Source organism: Carassius carassius, chromosome 11 (assembly GCF_963082965.1).
Source record: "Carassius carassius chromosome 11, fCarCar2.1, whole genome shotgun sequence".
Lineage (NCBI taxonomy): Eukaryota > Metazoa > Chordata > Actinopteri > Cypriniformes > Cyprinidae > Carassius > Carassius carassius.
This window is the reverse complement of record NC_081765.1, coordinates 3,754,955-3,775,921: the sequence shown is the minus strand read 5'-3', so window position 1 is coordinate 3,775,921 and position 20,967 is coordinate 3,754,955. Positions and strand designations below refer to the sequence as shown.

The 20,967-nt window shown below is 41.2% G+C and overlaps 1 protein-coding gene across 2 annotated transcripts in view; it reads right to left on the bottom strand.

Moving 5' to 3' along the window:
* The window catches only part of kalrna (kalirin RhoGEF kinase a), a 278,413-nt gene that overhangs the window by 179,822 nt on the left and 77,624 nt on the right, over nt 1-20,967 (bottom strand). For both annotated transcript variants that reach the window (XM_059561398.1, XM_059561397.1), the window contains exon 2: nt 1,104-1,178. In XM_059561398.1, the coding sequence (XP_059417381.1) occupies nt 1,104-1,178 (75 nt within the window). The remainder of the gene's footprint in view (nt 1-1,103; nt 1,179-20,967) is intronic.

Here is a 20,967-nt window from a genome sequence, read left to right as displayed (position 1 = left end):
GATGTATTGCTCTTATCTGTACGATCAAAACTGAAAGTGTTATTTCAGTTCTTTTCGGGGTTATCAGGAGAAAATGACTCATAACGCGTATATGCGTTAATAGACTCCAGAGGGTTAAAGGGGTCATATGACATTGCTAAAAAGAACATTATTTGTGTATTTTGTGTAATATAATGTGTTTATGTGGTTTAAGGTTTAAAACACACATTATTTTCCACATACTGTACATTATTGTTTATCCTCTATGCCCCGCCTTTCTGAAACGCAGTGATTTTGACAAAGCTCATCGTTCTGAAAAGTGAGGTGTGCTCTGATTGGCCAGCTATCAATCAGGAGTCATGAAGTCGTGGCCTAGTGGTTAGAGAGTTTGACTCCTAACCCTAAGGTTGTGGGTTCGAGTCTTGGGCTGGCAATACAATGACTTAAGTGCCCTTGAGCAAGGCAACAAACCCCCAACTGCTCCCATGTGTCCTCTTTGGAAGGCCAAACAAAGTAGTTTCGCTTTCACAACGAAACACACAGCGTCTCCACGACATGGCGGCAGCGGCAACAATAATACAAGCAAGAATCAAAGTTATGCCTTCTTTATTTGCAAGAACATTTGGGAGGCGTAATGCAAATCTTCCCACACAGTGACGTAGACATGGGGGCGTGTTAAAATTAGCTGTTTTAGGAGGGCGTGGTTGACTCTTTTATAAAGAATATGTCTTGGATTTGAAACTTTAGTCATTGCAACTTTACAGATCTTCTTTATGCACCAAGAGCTTGTAACACTCCAAAGAGACAGGAAAAATTGAAATCGCATCATATGACCCCTTTAAGTATGAAGCATTCAAATTCTACTGTGGATGGACAGATAGTGACTGTATTAGGCATTTGATGGCTGATTTATCTAAAATTTTACAAGATTAACACAAGTCCCATCACATCAGCATCAGTTAAAAACAGATTATATCATATCTGGACGCACTGTAGCTGGATGTACCATCAACACCAGAGCCAAATGAAGAAGGCCCAGTGTCAACCATCATTCATTTTCAAAATGTGTGAGTAAATAACAACAGAATGACATGCTCAAAACATCAAACACATCTCACACTCACCTGATACAAATGCTATTTTTTCTCTCAACACAAGAAGGACATCAGATGCTTTAATTCCTTCACGTCTGAAAGACCCTGCTAATGAAAGAGGAAAAGTGAGATTATTTTCATTTGTAGTCTCATTATCACTCATTGCATTTCAATGTTAAACAGGAAATACACAAAGTCCACATAGCTACGTCATAAAGGTTTCCCAATTTATTTTTTATTTTTTATATTAAATCACTTCATATTAATTGACTTTCTAATAAAGTAATTTATTGAAGGATAACCATTAGTGGTCTCCCAGTAGTTTGCATCATGGACGGTTTAGAATTATGTGATTAGTAAAATGGAAGCATTTTTTTTTTGTCTTGCATTACATGATTAAATCATTGCCAATTGAGTGCTGCCTTTTTCTTTCTTTTTTTGTGAATTGGAATGTGTGCACAGGATTGTGGGTGATTGGAGAACACCAAGGATATGCTTGATGCACCATTCAAAGCATGCAATGAAGAACGCAAAACGAAGGCTTCCTTACAAGGATCCTTCTGACTGAGACAACCTACGATATGTGGCCCTAATAGGATACTGCCTTTTGATTGAGAAGCAACCAAAACTGCATTTATTATGTATAGCTCTGATTCTGGATGTTCATTGGTCAATTTAGTGTTCCAGCCATGCAAAAATACTAAATATAGTAACAGCTATGCTGTGAAACAACTGTTAAATAGCCTGTTAAATATAAAGCCATTATAAAATATACAACAAACAGTGGTCTTTTTTCCCTCTAAGCAGATTCTAAGGGATTTCATCATGACCCCCACCACCACCTCTCAGTCTGTACTTTTTAATCTTACTATCATAAAGCAGTCCTCAGAGAGAGAAATGATAAGAGCCATCATAAACACTCAGGATGAAGCCATCTGAAGTGAGATGTCTCCTCAGTACTGTACTCCTCTCTATTTTACAGGAGCGGATCAATGCTGCTGATTCTTTGCATTAAAGACACACAGGCGACTCTGCTAATGAATGACTGCATTACAGAGGTTCAGAGAGTAACATGATCATACAAGAGTTGCTTCAGCTTTTGAAACCATTGCAGCATCCCAGCTTCAAAACATACCTAACCAAGATATGCTGTTTTTTCAACAGGGAGTGGCAGTAAAATACTATGGGCAGATTATTGACCGATATTGACTAATTTCCACACAGTTCTTTGCACAATACCATGTTATGACCTCAGAATAATTCCACCATAGTGCATGGTTTTCAAACTTATACATTTTGATGTTTGCATAACATATAAAGCTCGATTTATGGCTTTTCTGACATAGTAAACTTGCTCTGTAGCTCACCTGGTACAATACTGCACAATGTGGAGCACTTGGGTATGAATCACAATTAAAGAGTTTAAAGACATGTAGAAGCTAAAATAGCATGGTTGATTCAAATGTATTTTGTCTCATGTTTGCTGTGTAAGTATTGGTTAGGTTAGTTTAGGTATATGTTCTTTTTAAACCTGAAAGAGCATTCACCAAATTTAGTTTCCCAACTGCTGTGATATGTACATCAACAACCAACATAATAAAATGTTGTTGCAGATTTCAGATAAATGTCACTGGACATTTCAGTTTTAAAGTGCTGCAATTTGGCAAGAAGCAATTTAACATGTATAAAATTTGGCACATTTCTGACTGATTTTCCTGGAAGAAAAGGTCTGTACAATTTGAAATGTGTACGTTTTCTAAATCCTTAATTTCTCTCTCAGCTCTTATGGGAAGAACTAATAGACATGGACAAAAAGCCACAAAACTCCAGTTATTACTTAATGTGCTCTTTAACATATCTTTCTTAGCTCATTTGATCAAATAAATTGAAAGGTAAATCCAAATTTTAAACGGAAGGTGTGCAAAATTGCATTAAAATTGCAAAATAACTTTTTTTTAATGCACATGACTTTATACACTACCTTAACACTACTGTACTTTAGCACATGGCCCCTAATTGTGGAAAATGCTTGTTAAATCAGTTTTGGGAGTCATTAGGAAAGACATCTGTACTTTCTGTACCTCTAATAACAGGGTGAGTGGTGTTTGAGAGGTGGGATGAAAGAGTAAATTAGAAAATAAGGAGAAACACAGGAGGCACAGAGTGAGGGATGGACTGAGAGTTGAGGAACAATAATTGGGCAGAAATGAAGGCTTGGATTACAGAAAGACTAAAGCTCAGACAGACAGCTCAGGCCACTCTATCTCCAGTCCCATTATTATGAGAGGCAACATCAGATCAAAGAGCGGCCCGTCCGTCTGCACTCAGCTCACACAAACACCTGCATTAGTGCTTAAACTGTCTGTCCTGCTTGAAGGCGACTGGAGAATTGATGGAGGGCATAGGGGAAGTGCACTGTACCCCTCGCCCTCAGAGCAAAACATTGATATTTTCACAGCTCCTCAGTAATATGAACGTTTCGAGTAGCATCAGTAATCTGTTGTGCGTGTTTCTCACCTCATTCTGTGATGTTGATGAAGCCGTATTTATCTTCTGCTCTATGCAGTGTGTGCAGGTCCAACATAAATTAAGCCCATAAGTTAAAATCCACAACATGTTTTTGTAGTAAACTTTCCATTATCACAAAAATAACTATGACCTGACTTTAATTTTGATCATCTTTACAGAAATGCACTTAAAAAGGAAGTAGGATTTTAAAAGCACAAACACGCTGCTTGTATTATGGATAAATTATTTAGTAAAGATGTGCTATTTGAGCTTTAAATTTGCCTAAATTGTCCCTTTGAGTTTTGGGATACCTTTTAAAGTATACTGACATAATTTCTGATGCTGGATTTTTCTCTGTGTAAGCAGAACTTTGTAATATGATCACAGCAATAGCATTGAAATATTATACAACTCTGTATATTGCTTTGGCTATACTTTTTAAATACTATATGTTCAACCGTTATGTGGTGATTGAAATTATGTCAATAAATATTACCTTAATCTTTAATTACACATGGAAATTCATATTAGTGAATCATTGTCCCCCGTGTGCCTGCATGGCATTTTACGTGTATTTCAGCATTTATTTACATGTTTTCAAGACCATGTCACACTGAAACCCATTTCAAAGTTTTACCTCTCAACCACATTATCCATTGCATTCAAGACAATCACAAACAGTTTATGAATAGTTTCAAACAAATCTCGGTAAAATGGCTTAAAAACCTACATTTGTTTGCAAATCTGACAGCACTGTGATCACCACCACAACATGACACAAGCCAGTTCAGCATCTCCATCAAACATCACATCAAGGAGCTGGGAATAAGTGTTTCAGTGCATCACACATACCAATCACTTTTTCTCAACAACAAATAAAACTATTCAACAAATATTTGAGTTGGGTTGTCTTTTCTGTAGCTCTTCCTGACATCAATGGCAATAAACACTTCTTCATTCCCTTTTCACGTTAGTCTCTAGTACACTGAAAAATAAACCAAACGTATAATTAAATTAGTTGAAAATGTGCTCAGAGAAGTTTAATACAGTTTAAGACCCTACTGCATGTAACAGCTCAGACCCTGCAGAGAAGTTTGAAGACTTCATTATATAAAAAGCGAATCAAGTGAATGTGACATCATCTGGCTTTGTGTCTTGAATAGGGCCTAATTGTCAGCTATTTAACAGACTGCATAGTTTGATCCTTTGTTAAGAGACAGCTGGCAAGTGCCGAATGAATGTTAGCAGGCTGCATCAAGCATTCACTGTCATCAGTGTTTTCAGCATATTGAGCATGTATCGTGAAGAAAGAGCATTTCTTCAGGGCCGTCTACAGAACTGAAGGCAACACAATCAAAGGAGCTCTCTGTCACAGTTTTATGATCAACTTTATGAACAGACTGCAGCTCTGAAGGATTTTAATGACACTGTAAAATAATATGGACAAGAAACCATTTGCTAATAAATTTGACAATTAATTACAAAGAAATGGCACTGAATTATGTTGAAGAAGACAGACTGAAATACACTAGTATTTTAGTTTAAAATGTACTCTGATAATCTTAGTTTTATATTCAAATTTTGTTTACAATGTACCTGATGTACACTGTATTGTGTACATGTATTGTTGGGAAGATACGGGATGTTGGTGGCTGTGTTTTTTGTTTTAAGCTTTGGATCTTGTCTGTGTACAGTAAATCTGTGCACTTGCAGCATGTATGAATTATAGCAGTGTAAGAAGATCTAGTGCGCGATGACCAAACCGACTTGAGATTTGTCCTCACTGGAATCTAGGTATTTGTTACTATGAGATAATGAGTCAACAATGACAGCAAACTTCTCATAAATACTAAAATAAAACAGTAGTAACACAGAAGTCTTCCCGAACCCCCGTCTCCTGTTGTCAAGGACACCGTAACCCCCAGCAAAACATCCACAAAGAAACCAGGTCAAGCCCATCCCATCAAAAGAAGCTTTGGCCTGCTTTCTCCAGCGTGACTCTAGTACAGCTGAAACATTCGTTACAAGACAGACCAGAATTACAACACACACACACACACACACACATATCTTCAGAGCAATCTTACTGCGTACCGCGGCCATATGCTGATCGGATGCTTCGTCTGTTAATTTTAAATCATATTAAAGAATAAACTTATTTTGATGATTTGTTGACTAACATACTTAAGGACTTGACTATTATTTTGACTATAGTGTGTTATTCAAATTTGCATTTAGGCATTGATTTAAAACATCATTACAAATGTGTAAGTACAAAAAAAAAAAAAAAAACACTTCTATGTTTTAATATTTTCAACATTTGGCAGTACACACACACTCTGAGTGCCTGGAGCTGCACCATATGCATGTCAGCAACAGTTATCACACCATCTCACATTCAACATTCACCCTTTTATTACAAACATTGTATCTTGTTTTTCCCTTGGACAGTTTTCTAACTAAAACCTCATGACATTTCCTCACCCTTCACATGCAAAAACACAGAAAAGTCCATGAAGTATTGGTAGAGAATGCATGTCACACTGCTAATTAGAAGCTGAGAGGGGAATCAATGTGCCATCAGGACTGCCAATATGACCCGCAGCGACCAAACCTCACTAATGTAACTGAAAAAGACCCATCAACGAACACAATACACCAGCAATACACATATTATACATGCAGAAAGTCAAACCACACATCACACCCACATGAATAAACTAACTAAACCATCCAATACACTATATGCATTTAATTGTCTATTATGTTTGCAGAGTTTACACTCTTTTTGATTTTAGATACTATTTTAATAAAAGTAAGTCTTCATAAAAAACAAATGAATGACTAAATAAAATAAATAAATAAAGCCTGACTTCTTTGATAGCTTTAATAGAGACCATGACATCTGTAAATCTACTTTTTGATGGTTTAAAAATTGCTCAAGTTGTAAATGCATTTTAGGTCCCACTGTGTATTCTGACACACACACACACACACACACACACACACACACACACACACATAAAGATATACTGTATATAGTATAGTTATCTCAGCACCAACTAAATACAATCTAACTAAATACATCACAGAACAGAGACAGGGCACACAGGTCCAAACACACAGAAGAGAGCAGATAAACAAACAGAGAAGTGTATGTGAGCTGTGTAAATACCTGTCTTTCTGCTGAAGAGAGAGGCAGACAGCATGCCACATCTGTATCTCCATACATATATGGGACACCATCAACTCCTGACTGAACATACACACATACAGTATATGCACAAACCATCTTTCTCTCTCTGACATCATCATTCATAATCGGTCTCTCTGATAGGTGCATAATTAACACGGACCAGTCAGGAGCTCAAAACATATTGAGTGTACAAAGATTATGGCTGGAAGAAGGCTATGAAACTGAACTGTCTGTGTGTGTGTGTGTGTGTGTGTGTGTGAGTGTGTGTGTGTGTGTGTGTGTGTGTGTGCTTGTGTGTGTGTGTGTGTGTGTGCGTGCGTGAGTGTGTGTGTGTGTGTGTGTGCTAGCGTGCGTGCGTGCGTGCGTGTGTGTGTGTGTGTGTGTGTGAGTGTGTGTGTGTGTGTGTGTGTGTGTGTGTGTGTGTGTGTGTGTGTGTGTGTGTGCGTGTGTGTGTGCGTGTGCGTGCGTGTGTGTGTGTGTGTGCATTGTATGAAGTCTGACCCAGGTCTATGACATAACAGCACATGGAGAGAAATTGATAATCAATCTGTGACTCGGATTACAACAGAGCGTGCATCTATAAACAGATAAACACAAATAGACACTTGAACATACTCACGCTATAATGTGTGGAGATATTTAAGTACAGCATGGTGCAGGTCTTACACACATTTTGAACATTTTAAAGATGCTGATTCATAATAAATAATTAAATTATGTGCTTTATACTCTAAAAGAAGTGTGCTTAACTGAATTGAATGTGCACTTGCAGTGTACTTTGTAGAGACTATGTTTCTTAACATACACTGTTCACTTTTAAATGTCAAAATTAAACATTTTACTTTAAAATACATTTCAAATAATTGTTTTAATAATCTTTTGTTATGCTTTAAAGAAGTATAATTAGTGGTACCATTTGAATTGTAGTTAATGATAATATATTTTTAAAAAGTACTCAGCTGCAACTTAATTAATACAAATGTGTCCTCTGGAAGCTTGCGTTCTGCAAGTAAACGGCGCTTGATTGTGCCATCGCAATGAAGCACAAAGTCACTTTTACGGACTTTTAAATTAAATGTTCCCTCCTGGTGGAATGACCTCCCCAACTCAATCCGGGCAGCTGAGTCCTTAGCCATCTTCAAGAATCGGCTGAAAACACATCTCTTCCATCTTTATTTGACCCTCTAACTTTAACACTCACTATTCTCATTCTATTCTTTTAAAAAATCTACCTACCTTTCTAATCTTTTTATATTCTATTTTCTTTTCATTAATTATGAAATTGTATGTGTGTGTGTGTGTGTGTGTGTGTGTGTAAAGACCTCTAACACTAGCTTGCTCTATTCTTTTTTTATTCTATCTGTTTTCTTTATATTATATTATTTAAAATCCCATGCTAGGTGTACTGTGTTAACCTAACTGAGACTTGTTATAGCACTTATATATCATTGCTCTTTTTGTTCTTTTTGATTGCTTCCACTGTCCTCATCTGTAAGTCGCTTTGGATAAAAGCGTCTGCTAAATGAATAAATGTAAATGTAAATGTGCAATTACAAATATATTGAAATACTTGACATATAAATTGCCATACGGTTGCACACTTTACATTTACAAGAAATTAGAAGTAATCATGAATTACATATAAAGATGTACTTAAGTCATATTTAAGTGGGTCAAAAATCACTCTAAAATGCAGCTAAATGCTTTTTTACTTAATCACATTAACATGTAATGTTGCTTTGAACGAGCTTCATGCAGCCATTAGTAAACAACAGACTGCTCACCCGGAGGCTGCTTTTATTGTTGCGGGTGATTTTAATCACTGCAAATTAAAGACAGTGCTCCCCAGATTTCACCAGCATGTTTCCTGCCACACCAGAGGAGACAAAACTTTGGATCATGTTTACACAAACATTAATGGAGCTTACATCGCGACCCCCTCCCCCACCTCGGACAATCTGGTCACCTTTCTTTGTTTCTCACCCCTAAGTATTCACCCCCATCAACCGTGTGAAGCCATCAGTGAGGACCATCAAAGTGTGGCCAACTGGAGCAGACGCTTTACTTCAAGACACTGTTTCAACACACTGACTGGAGTATGTTTGCTTCTCAGGCTGCCTGTGGCTCTCAAACGGACATTGATATCTACACCTCCCCTGTACTGGATCACATCAACACCACCATTGACAGTGTTACAACAGAAAAACAGATAACAACATACCCTAATCAGAAGCCATGGAAGAACACGGAGGTGCGACTTCTGCTGAAAGCCCGCAACACTGCCTTCAGGTCAGATGACGCTCAGGCCTACAGTAAATCCAGGGCTAATCTGAAAAGGGGCATCAAAAAGGCCAAGTACTGCTACAAGCTGAAGGTAGAGGAACACTTTCAGTCACGGACGTCTCCTTCCTTAACGAGCTAAATGACTTATATGCTCGCTTCAACAGCGACAGCAAGGAGACGGCCACCAAAATCACACACTCAGCAGACCACCAAACCCCTCAAACTCACCTCCACAGATGTCCACACTGCATTGAGCCGGATCAATGCACGCAAGGCTGCTGGCCTGGATGGCATTCCTGGACGTGTGCTTAGGGCATGTGCAGAGCAGCTTGCAGGGGTCTTCACAGACATTTTTCAACCTGTCTCTCACCCAAGCAACTGTGCCAATATGTTTTAAGTCCACATCCATTGTGCCAGTACCGAAACACTCCTCCCCAATGTGCCTGAATGACTATCGCTCCGTAGCACTCACACCCATCATTATGAAGTTATTTGAGCGACTGGTCCTAGCACACCTCAAAGACTGCCTCCCACCCACACTGGACCCACACCAATTTGCTTACCGTAGGAATAGGAGCACAGAAGATGCAGTATGCACAGTGCTGCACTCTGCTCTCACACACCTGGACCATAAAAACACGTATGTACGGATGTTGTTTGTTGACTTCAGTTCAGCATTTAACACCGTCATTCCCTCCAAGCTGACCACAAAACTTGGAGACCTGGACATTAACACCTCCCTCTGCAACTGGATTATGGACTTTCTGACCAACAGGCCTCAGCATGTTCGGTCAGGCCACACCCACTCCCTCACCATCACACTTAACACTGGCGTACCACAGGGCTGTGTGCTGAGCCCATTCCTTTAATCCCTTTACACCCACGACTGCAAGCCTGTGCATGGATCCAACTCCATCATTAAGTTAGCAGACGACACCACGGTAATTGAAAGTAAGCACCCATGACCCCATCCACATTAACGGGAGGGTTGTTGAATGTGTCTCCAGCTTCAAGTTCCTGGGAACCACCATCTCGGAGGAACTGTCCTGGGCAACAAACACCTCCAGCCTGGTCAAGAAGGCTCACCAGCGCCTTTTCTTCCTCAAGACAATGAAGAAGAACCAGCTGCCTTCAGGCATCCTAGTGAACTTTTACCGGTGTGCGATCGAGAGCATCCTGACCAGTTGCATCACAGTCTGGTATGGGAATTGCTCAGTGGCTGACCGCAAGGCACTGCAGAGGATGGTGAAAACTGCCCAACGCATCACAGGGACACAACTTCCTGCTCTTGAGGACATCCAGAGGAAACGCTGTCTACGACGAACTCGCAGCATTCTCAAGGACTCCTCTCACCCTGACCATGGACTGTTTAACCTCCTGCCCTCTGGGAGGCGCTTCAGGAGCCTCCGGACAATATTGGAATACTAATGAGATCACAAAAGATAATTTAATACAGTTGAATAATTTATGCACACCACATTGAGTTCATCATTACAGGCACATTAAATTTCAGTTAAACAAAGCTACATTAACTCATGTATATCTACTAACAGCACTAATAGGTGTGTGTTTGTTTGTAAATGCACTCATCATAATGCAGATCACAGAATGTACTGTACCTCTTGACCTGAACAGACATCCAAAGAAAGTCTCTGACAAAGACACACTTCAGGCTATCCCATGATTTCCCCCAAACAGATCAATACAGGCCAGTGTCTTGGACTGATTCAAACAAAAGGACAAAAACACAACAGTTACACTCTTGTCTTTATGCCAGGACATAAACACACACACACACACACACACACACACACACACACACACAGTGCATACACCACTCTCCTTCCAGCATGAAAACCGCAGTTAATTACTAATTAATGAGGGAAAAGATGTACAGAGCTGCACTGACTTGATATGATGATTTTATTTCATCTTGATTTGCAGTGAAAAAGCCTTTATGGCCATGAGAAATACCATTTAGATCGATAGGAGACTATTTATACATGACATAAGCATATATTGTATGTGAACTTCAAAGGGATACCCATGAGTCTGCAAGCTATTATGAATGAGAGAGAAATCCATATGCTTTTCATTAATAATCAGTCAATTATCTGATTGTTTTCATCACAACATCTCCAGCTGGTTCTTTTCATGTTTCGTCTACAGCCGTGTTTCCCTTCTACATGAAATCCATCCAAAATACAGTTAGCCAACAGTTACAGATTGCTGAGGTAGTCTTAAAAGGATTGGAGATTTAAGGCTAAAGTATAGAGCTTGATTTGTATTTATTCCTTTACAAATTTGTAAACACAAAATTTAAGCAGAAAAGAAGCTCTGTTTCCAAAATCTATGATCAGCTGCACATTCAAATTTTGATAGAAGTTTAAATAAATCTTTGTCACAGTGTCTGGGTTGTGTTCCCTGGGTTTCCACTAGGTGTCCTCCTTTTCCACGGTGTCTGTCACCTTATCACTTCCTGTTCCCTTATTTGGTCACCTTCCTCCTTGTTTGAGTTAATTGATTGTTCCCCACCTGTCTCCAGTTCCCTCATCATCTTTCTGTGTATTTATACCCGGTCTGTCTGAGTCTTTGTCACGGAGTCCTTGTCTTATGTGTGATACTTTTCATAGTCTGCTCTTGCCGTGTGTTCTTGTTTTGTTTTCATGGTTGTTGGATATTCAGATTTTGACCCTTCCTGGACTGTTTACCCCTTTGGATTTCCCCTCAATAAACCTCTTACCTGCACTTGGATCTCTCCTGTGTTTCCCGTATCACCGAACGTGACAGAAGGACTCCGTCAACACAGAGATCCAGCGATATGTCGGTTGACGCTTCCTCCCCAGCCACCGAGCGGGAGAGAAGCAATCGGTTTGAGGGAACCCGCCTGGTCGTGTTTCGCGGGACCAGGGGAGGTCGCCGAGGAGGAGGTGGGCGAGAGGAAGCTCAGCATCGCTCTCCACCATGGCCCACCTTCGACTCGGGGCTCATGTGGGAGGGACCAGAGCCGCCGTCTCATCATGGCAGAAGGAGAAAGCCAGCGCCACTGCCCATGCACCACAGCACAAGATGGCCGCCAACCCAGCGCCGCTGCGGTGCATGGCCACCAACCCCGCCCCACGAGGCAAGATTGAAGCCAGCCTCACACCACAGTACAGGATGGCCGCCAGCCCAGCGCCATAGCACAAGATGGCCATCAACCCAGTGCCACGAGGCAATATGGACGGCAGCACAACGCCACAGCACAAAGTGGTCACCAGTGCCACGGTGCAAGATGGCTGCCAACTCAGCGCCAACGCTCAAGATGGCCACGGACACATTTCTCGATTACTTCGAGATGCTGTCAAGGATCCTAGAGATTCCCAAGACGGTTCACGTCATGGCTGCTGAGCCAGCGCCACAGCCCCAGATGGCCGCCAGCCCAGCGCCACAGCACCGAGTGGTCGCCAGCCCAGCACCACAGCACAAGATGGCCGCTAACCCAGCGCCAATGCCCAAGATGGCCACCGGACCAGCACCACAACCCAAGATGGCCGCCAGCCCAGTACCACAGCACAAGATGGCCGCTAACACAGCGCCAATGCCCAAGATGGCCACTGGTCCAGAGCCACAGCACAAGATGGCCGCCAGTCCTGCGCCACAGTACAAGATGGGTGCTAACCCAGTGTTGCTGCACAGGATGCCAGCACAACGCCACAGCACAAAGTGGTCACCAGTGCCACGGTGCAAGATGGCTGCCAACTCAGCGCCAACGCTCAAGATGGTCGAGGTTCCAGTTGACCCTCCAGAGTCGAGTCGAGTCGGGGTTTCAGTGGACCCTCCAGAGTCGAGTCGGGGTTCCAGTGGACCCTCCAGAGTCGAGTCGGGGTTCCAGTGGACCCTCCAGAGTCGAGTCGGGGTTCCAGTGGACCCTCCAGAGTCGAGTCGGGGTTCCAGTGGACCCTCCAGAGTCGAGTCGGGGTTCCAGTGGACCCTCCAGAGTCGAGTCGGGGTTCCAGTGGACCCTCCAGAGTCGAGTCGGGGTTCCAGTGGACCCTCCAGAGTCGAGTCGGGTTCCAGTGGACCCTCCAGAGTCAGGGCTAGTCACCGATGACCCTCCAGAGCCAGGGCTAGTCACAGTACAAGATGGGCGCTAACCCAGCGTTGCTGCACAGGATGACAGTCACAGCTGACCCTCTGGAGTCGTGTCAGGTTCCAGTTGACCCTACAGAGTCGAGTCAAGTTCCAGTGAACCCTCCAGAGTCGAGTCGAGTCAGGTTCCAGTTGACCCTCCAGAGTCGAGTCGAGTCGGGGTTCCAGTGGACCCTCCAGAGTCGAGTCGAGTCGGGGTTCCAGTGGACCCTCCAGAGTCGAGTCGAGTCGGGGTTCCAGTGGACCCTCCAGAGTCGAGTCGAGTCGGGGTTCCAGTGGACCCTCCAGAGTCGAGTCGGGGTTCCAGTGGACCCTCCAGAGTCGAGTCGGGTTCCAGTGGACCCTCCAGAGCCAGGGCTAGTCACCGATGACCCTCCAGAGCCAGGGCTAGTCACCGATGACCCTCCAGAGCCAGGGCTAGTCACCGATGACCCTCCAGAGCCAGGGCTAGTCACCGATGACCCTCCAGATCCAGAGCTAGTCACCGCTGACCTTCCAGAGTCAGGGCTAGGTACCATGGACTTTCCAGAGACAGGGCTGGTCACTGGGGATCTTCAAGGACTGTGTCAAGTCACTGGTGATCTTCATGAACAAGTGCCAGTCACCAATGATCTTCGCGAGCAGAGTCAGGCCAGCACCGATCTTCTTGAGTCCAGTAAAAACACCAGGGGATTACCAGAGCTTCGTCGTTCCGTCGGTCCGGCCGCACGGAGGTCTTATCCGCCCTGGAGGGCTTCCGCCTTGACCACACGGCTGTGGTGGTCTTCTGCTCCACCCTGGGGGAAACCAGCATCGACCACAATGAAGTGGTGGTCTTCCGCTCCGCCCTGGGGGACTCCAGCGTCGACCACAAGGTTATGGTGGTCTTCCCCTCCACCCTGGGGGACTCCGACGTCGACCACAGGGATGTGGTGGTCTTCCGCTCCGCCCTGGGGGACTCTGGCATCGACCACGAGGACGTGGTGGTCTTCTGCTCCGCCCTGGGGGGCTTCCGCTCTGACCACACGGTTGTGGTGGGCTTCTGCTCCGCCCTGGGGGGCTCCAGTCTCCACCACACAGACGTGGTGGTCTTCTGCTCCGCCCTGGGGGGGGCTTCATGTTGTTGTTTGTCTTTTGTTTTATGTGTTCACTTCTGTCCCTGTTCCCCTCTGTTAGTCTGGCCCTCCGTCCCTCCCCCTGAACCTCCTCTGGTCCTCCTCCCTCCTGGTCTTCCTGTTTTGTGTTTACATTCTGGTGCCTGTTCCCCATGTTTTTATTTTCTGGCCCTCCGTCCCTCCCCCTGAGCCTCCACCTGTCCGCCTCCCTCCTGGTCTCTGTTTTGTGTCTGTCTTGGAGCGTCTGGGAGCCGCTCCGTAGAGGGGGGTACTGTCACAGTGTCTGGGTTGTGTTCCCTGGGTTTCCATTGGGTGTCCTCCTTTTCCACGGTGTCTGTCACCTTATCACTTCCTGTTCCCTTATTTGGTCACCTTCCTCCTTGTTTGAGTTAATTGATTGTTCCCCACCTGTCTCCAGTTCCCTCATCATCCTTCTGTGTATTTATACCCGGTCTGTCTGAGTCTGTGTCACGGAGTCCTTGTCGTATGTGTGATACTTTTCATAGTCTGCTCTTGCCGTGTGTTCTTGTTTTGTTTTCATGTTTGTTGGATATTCTGGTTTTGACCCTGCCTGAACTGTTTACCCTTTTGGATTGCCCCTCAATAAATCTCTTACCTGCACTTCTCTCCTGTGTTTCCTGTATCACCGAACGTGACAATCTTAGCTAAAAAATCTTGGAGTAATTATTACGAAATAATATGCTTATTAAGCTCCTATGAAATCCATTATTTTTTTTATTTATTCCATTTTAATGGTTAAATACATTTAAGTAATCAGTAATTTAGAACATGTTTGATTCATTAAAATCATGACACTTGTACAATTTAATAACAATTTATTACCAGTTTAAGAAAAACATTTTTTTGGTAATCAAATGAAGCCATAAAACGTTAATTTATTTTATAATCAAATTAAATTAAATTTATTTTGTCAAACGAAATGTCAGTTTTAATAATCAATGAGAGCCATTATAAAACAAGTATAAAGTCTAAGAAGCAATAGGAAATGTAGTTTTAACAAATTATTAAAAGTTTAACAAAAATACATTAAATAAATCAAGGCATAAAACATTAATTTAATTAATAATCAAATGAAATTAACATTTATTTTGGCAAACAAAATGCTGTACAAGGTTTACTGTTCAATTTAAAACATAGAAGAAAAATTGTGAATACTCTTTCAAATGTTTAATAATAATTTTATTATTATTATTTCTATCATCATCATTGAGATGCACATTCTGCACAGAAATATATTTCTGTCACAATTTCTACAAATTCAACCAAACTTTTATTTTGACGGTTGCTGTGAAGACCTTAGTTTCTGTGTGTGTATTCTTTTTTTCTCAAATTAAGCAGTAAAATGCCCATGCCCAGTAACTCTCAGAGCAGCTGGAGATGAATTTCATGTGTTCAAGTTGTCATATAGTAGAAGAGCAGAGGCTGAAATCAAAGCAAGTGTCACGCGCACTTCAGTATGTTATAAACAAAACCATGCATCCTTTTAGCCACACTGAAATGTGCAAAACATGCAGGATTCTTATCTAAATAGTCTTTTTTTCATCTTAATATTCAACTAGTCAGGCACTAGTCTATACTGCAACACAATTTGATTTAAGCGAAGTGAAGTGACCTACATCCAAGAATAAAAAAAAATACCCATATATATACCCATTTAACCCATCCAAAGTGCACACACACAGCAGTGAACACACACACACACCATGAACACACACCTGGAGCAGTGGGCAGCCATTTATGCTGCAGCACCTGGGGAGCAGTTGGGGGTTCAGTGCCTTGCTCAAGGACACCTCAGTTATGGTATCGCCGGCCCGAGACTCGAACCCACAATCCTAGGGTTAGAAGCCAAACTCTCTAACCATTAACCCTTATGCGTTGTTGGGGACGTTTTCGTCCACTAGGGGGTAAAGTTGAGTCTTATTTTGGCCACAACTTTCTCTGTGTTTGAGCTAATGGAATGATTTTTGGTGACAAATCTTATTTTGACCCATATTTTGTGAAAATGCTTTGAAATTTTTCAAAAACTTAACGGTACACTCTGGGCAAATTCACTACCCTTTCATTGTGTTTGTGGATGAAAACATCCACTAAACTAAACTGCTGTAAAAATGTATCAGATAAATATTTTTTTCAAATTTTTTTTGCATACATCTATTAATCAACCTCAGTCCTGATCAAAACTACCAAATGTTTAAAAATAAATCCAAGATTTTAACTCTTTAATTACCAAGTTCATAAATGAGGTCACTGATTTGGAAAAAAAAAACACACACAATTACGTATTTTCAATTTAAAAAGTGATTGTGGACTAGATATTTTTTTACCTTTTATTACAGTCTTGACAGGGCATGTCAAAGATTAGTAACAAGATTGGCTTTGATGCATTGTTAGTTTTTGTGCAGCAATAGATTTTATTTTTTTCTCTAATTTGTTGTTGGTGGCTGTTTTTGCCCCATTGACTTCCATTATTAGACATTTTTTTATTGCAAAGCCATGACACCATATAATCATGCATTCTTGATTGTTTGTGGTTTTCCCTTTTGGGAAGAGGTACAATTTGTTATTTTTACAGTTGATCACTAGGTGGGTCTGTTAACCCTTTAGATAGGCCTGTGTAAAAAAAGGCTTAGTTTCTGGCTTGTATATGGAGTTATATGGAGTATAACAGCAAATTATAGTGTTTGTGTGTGTGTGAGATTCATGATTGTTGGTGGTTTTCCCTGTTGGGAAGAGGTAACATTTGTTGTTTTTAACGGTTGATCACTAGGTGGGACCGTTAACCCTTTAGATAGGCCTGTGCAAAAAAAGGCTTAGTTTCTGGCTTGTATATGGAGTTATATGGAGTATAACAGCAAATTATAGTGTTTGTGTGTGTGTGTGTGTGTGTGTGTGTGTGTGTGTGTGAGAGAGAGAGAGAGAGAGAGAGAGAGAGAGAGAGAGAGAGAGAGAATATTCACTTATTTAATATTCACTTATTTATTATTTGAAGTACACTACACATTCAGTGCACAGTCAGTGCATTTAAGCACAATTCTTTTTTCCCAAGGCCACAAAACACCACAGATCTTCAGTATGCATGGCATCAACATAAAACCCATAGAAAACTGATTTTCAAGTGGTCACATGATATGCAATTGAGATGTGTGTTAATACCAGGTGAAAAATTTAATCTGTCTCTGCTGACCACTTCTGATCGGACCACCTGGGCCTGATGTTACCACAGGGTGTAAACACACTAAGTACAGTCAATGAACTAGCCAGACATGTGTATTCTCCTGTGCTGTAGAGAATCCTTCGCACTCAAGAGGAAATACAGGAAAAATAAATTAGTTCACTGCAGCTGTTGCACCAAAACACCCCCCAAAAAAGACATCCGATATTCCCATCAGATCTTCAGATGATACAAGCTACAAGTTCCTTTCAAAAGTACAAGGGTGATAGCATAGTACAGTATACTGTACCATGGTACTGAATGAATACCATTTGATGTACCATGCTATTTACAGTACATGATACTCCATGGTATTTCAAACAATACTATGGTAAATGTCCAACATACCGTGCCATCTTCATTTTTAGTGACAACATTATGTAGGACTGAAGTTCACCCAAACATAGAGCTACTACACAACAGAAAATAAGATATTCCAGGAATAATTTCAGGGAACATCCACAGATTTCTGACCTGTAATGAACAGCTCCAGTGTGTCCTGGAGTAACACTCAGAATAAATTGGGATTCCCATTCGAATGCTCTAGCTATACAAACAGGACTGTCAACAGTAGATGGAATGCTATGCTAATGCCAGATCGCTCTTTATTAGTTTTTCCTGCTGGTGAGGAGCGGATGTGAAGCTACCTGCGGGAACGTGATATCCCAAGTGGGAATCAGTCTCGAAGGGAATGCTCGTTATTCGCAGAGTCACTGTCACCACTCATTAGTGCTACCCTATTTCTAAGACTTAACACACACACACACACACACACACACACACACACACACACACACACACACACACAATACATCTACTCAATCTACCTGTACTGCACTACTACCTTTTTATCAGATGTCAAATATACATTAAGAAATGCTGTTAAAGGGACAGTTCACCTTCAGTTGCTGGTCCCCATTGAAAAAAAAACAAAACAACACTATGCAAGTCAACTGAAGGTGAACTACTATATATATATATATATATATATATATATATATATATTAGTGATGCACCAAAATGAAAATTCTGCGCCGAAACCGAAATTTAGGATGCACTTGACCGAAAACCGAAACTGAAGCCGAAAATGGCTTCTTTTAAAAATGTATATATATATATATTGCTTGGATTTAATGGATCTGAATTGAAAAATCACAATATAATAATCAAACTTTTATTAACAGTTACATAACAAAACATAAAATATTCTTTGCAATAAATATAAATAATAATTATTCTTCAAGTTTTATGTTCCATCAAATAAAATAGTTTTTTAAAAATTGTGCAAAAAAATCAACAATTTTGGAGATTTTTGCAGAACAAATGTTACATATTGCAACTTTGGTGTCCTCTCGTATAGGGCTGTCACTTTTGTGAAAAAAAAAATCCTGTTCGATTTTTGAGACATAGGCAAAGTGTTCATTGAATCGTTAGTAAATTGCCTATATTTGGCGTTGATCCGTTTTTCAACGCCAAATATAGGCAAATCCACCGACAACTAAACAGGCATTAGGGCGAACGTAAAGAGGGCGCTTGAGACGCGCACAAGTCACCAAAGTGGACTGCCATAACATCAATGAAAAACATTACTGAAGGCTACATTGATATTATGCACTAATAGGCTCTGTGTGTGTGTGTGTGTGTGTGTGTGTGTGTGTCAGAACCTGCGGTTGCTGTGTGACGCGCGTTCGCTGCGAGCGTATGGTGACGAGCTGGACGCCCTCCGAGAGAAGGCCGTTAAAATCTATTCCCTGTTTTCGTTTTCGAAACTTGTGTTGGTTGGTCCGATCGATTGTGCAGCTTTTGTGACAAGCTTTTTTTGATTGTGACAGCCCTTTGACATGCTTAATCTTTGATAGGCAGACGCGTGAAAACAGCTCGACCGTGAGTGAAACCTAAGCGCTTGCTCACAGATGGGAGGGGTGGGTAAAATTAATTTTTGGTTTACGTTTTCGGCTGTTTTTTTTTATTTCGGCCCGAAACCGATAATGCCATTTCGGCCGAAAATTTTCGGCGGCCGAAATTTCGGTGCACCCCTAATATATATATATATATATATATATATATATATATATATATATATATATATATGATGTTTGTAGGCTGCTCTGAAGCCACACTTCCTCTCACTACACTATAGATACGTTCCAAAACCTACAGTACTTAGTGAGTTTAAGGTGCATGGCTAACAGTAGTTTTGTTATGCTGTACAGTCCCAGTAAAGTATGCCAGATTGTGTAATCTTCTTTATTCTATTTAAAAACTTTCTAAACTTTGAATCTAAAATTTAGTAGACAAAACATAACAGCTGGGTTCTAGAATTGAAAATCCCATTAATCTTCTCTATAAAGAACATTGTTTTTAATGATTCTATTGCAGCCTTTCAGGACAGACCTACTGTGAGACCTACTATTAATCACTGATACATGCCTTTGTTGAAGCAATCAATGAGGGTTTTTTTTTTTTTTTGCTTAACTGCATACCCATGAATCCTTAAATATAAAAATCCACCAACTGGGAACTAGTGGCAAACAAATCAGGCTGAAGAAGCAAGCAAATACAGGAAAAATACTTATAGAACCAAGACAGCTGAAATGTGACAGTTAATGTTGTAAATAAACAATACAAGCCCACCTAGATAAACCATTAGATAAACACTGATTAAAAATATACTTGCATTTTATTTAATACTGGAAAAGGGGATGACAACTGTTTACCGATCATTGAGAGTTGTGTTGTCATTAATTTGTATATGTGTAGTATGCGTGTGATTTTCCTGAAAGCCACAGAGATTAAAGAGGTAAATTCTGGAATTCTGCCAAGTAGCTCACAAGGCCACTATCACAAATTTAATCTCTTCGATTGCCATGCTAATAAAAAAAAAAGCTGACTACTGGAATTACACACGTGCAAAATTTCACTGTCTTCATGCAAACTAATTGGACACTAATCAGATTAACCGCCCCTCTGCTAATGTCCTTGGTAAGGGTGAAAACCCCCAAGAGTGAATAGGAAGTAATTAGTCATTTGGCAGTAACACTATACAGTCAAGAACACAACACCTCTGACACAAAACAGACTCCTGAAATAATAAGCTATGGGAGGTAATGCATTACACTCATTTTACCTTGATTGTTGGGTATTGATTGTTCTAAAAACCTCTTAAATGTGGTCAAATCAATATGATAACAGCTCTAATCCAAAGTATTAAGTGAAAGTGATGTGACATTCAGCCAAGTATGGTGACCCATACTCAGAATTCGTGCTCTGCATTTAACCCATCCGAAGTGCACACACACAGAGCAGTGTACACACATACACACTGTAAACACACACCCGGAGCAGTGGGCAGCCATTTATGCTGCGGCGCCCGGGGAGCAGTTGGGGGTCCGATGCCTTGCTCAAGAACACCTAAGTCGTGGTACTGAGGGTGGAGAGAGCACTGTACAT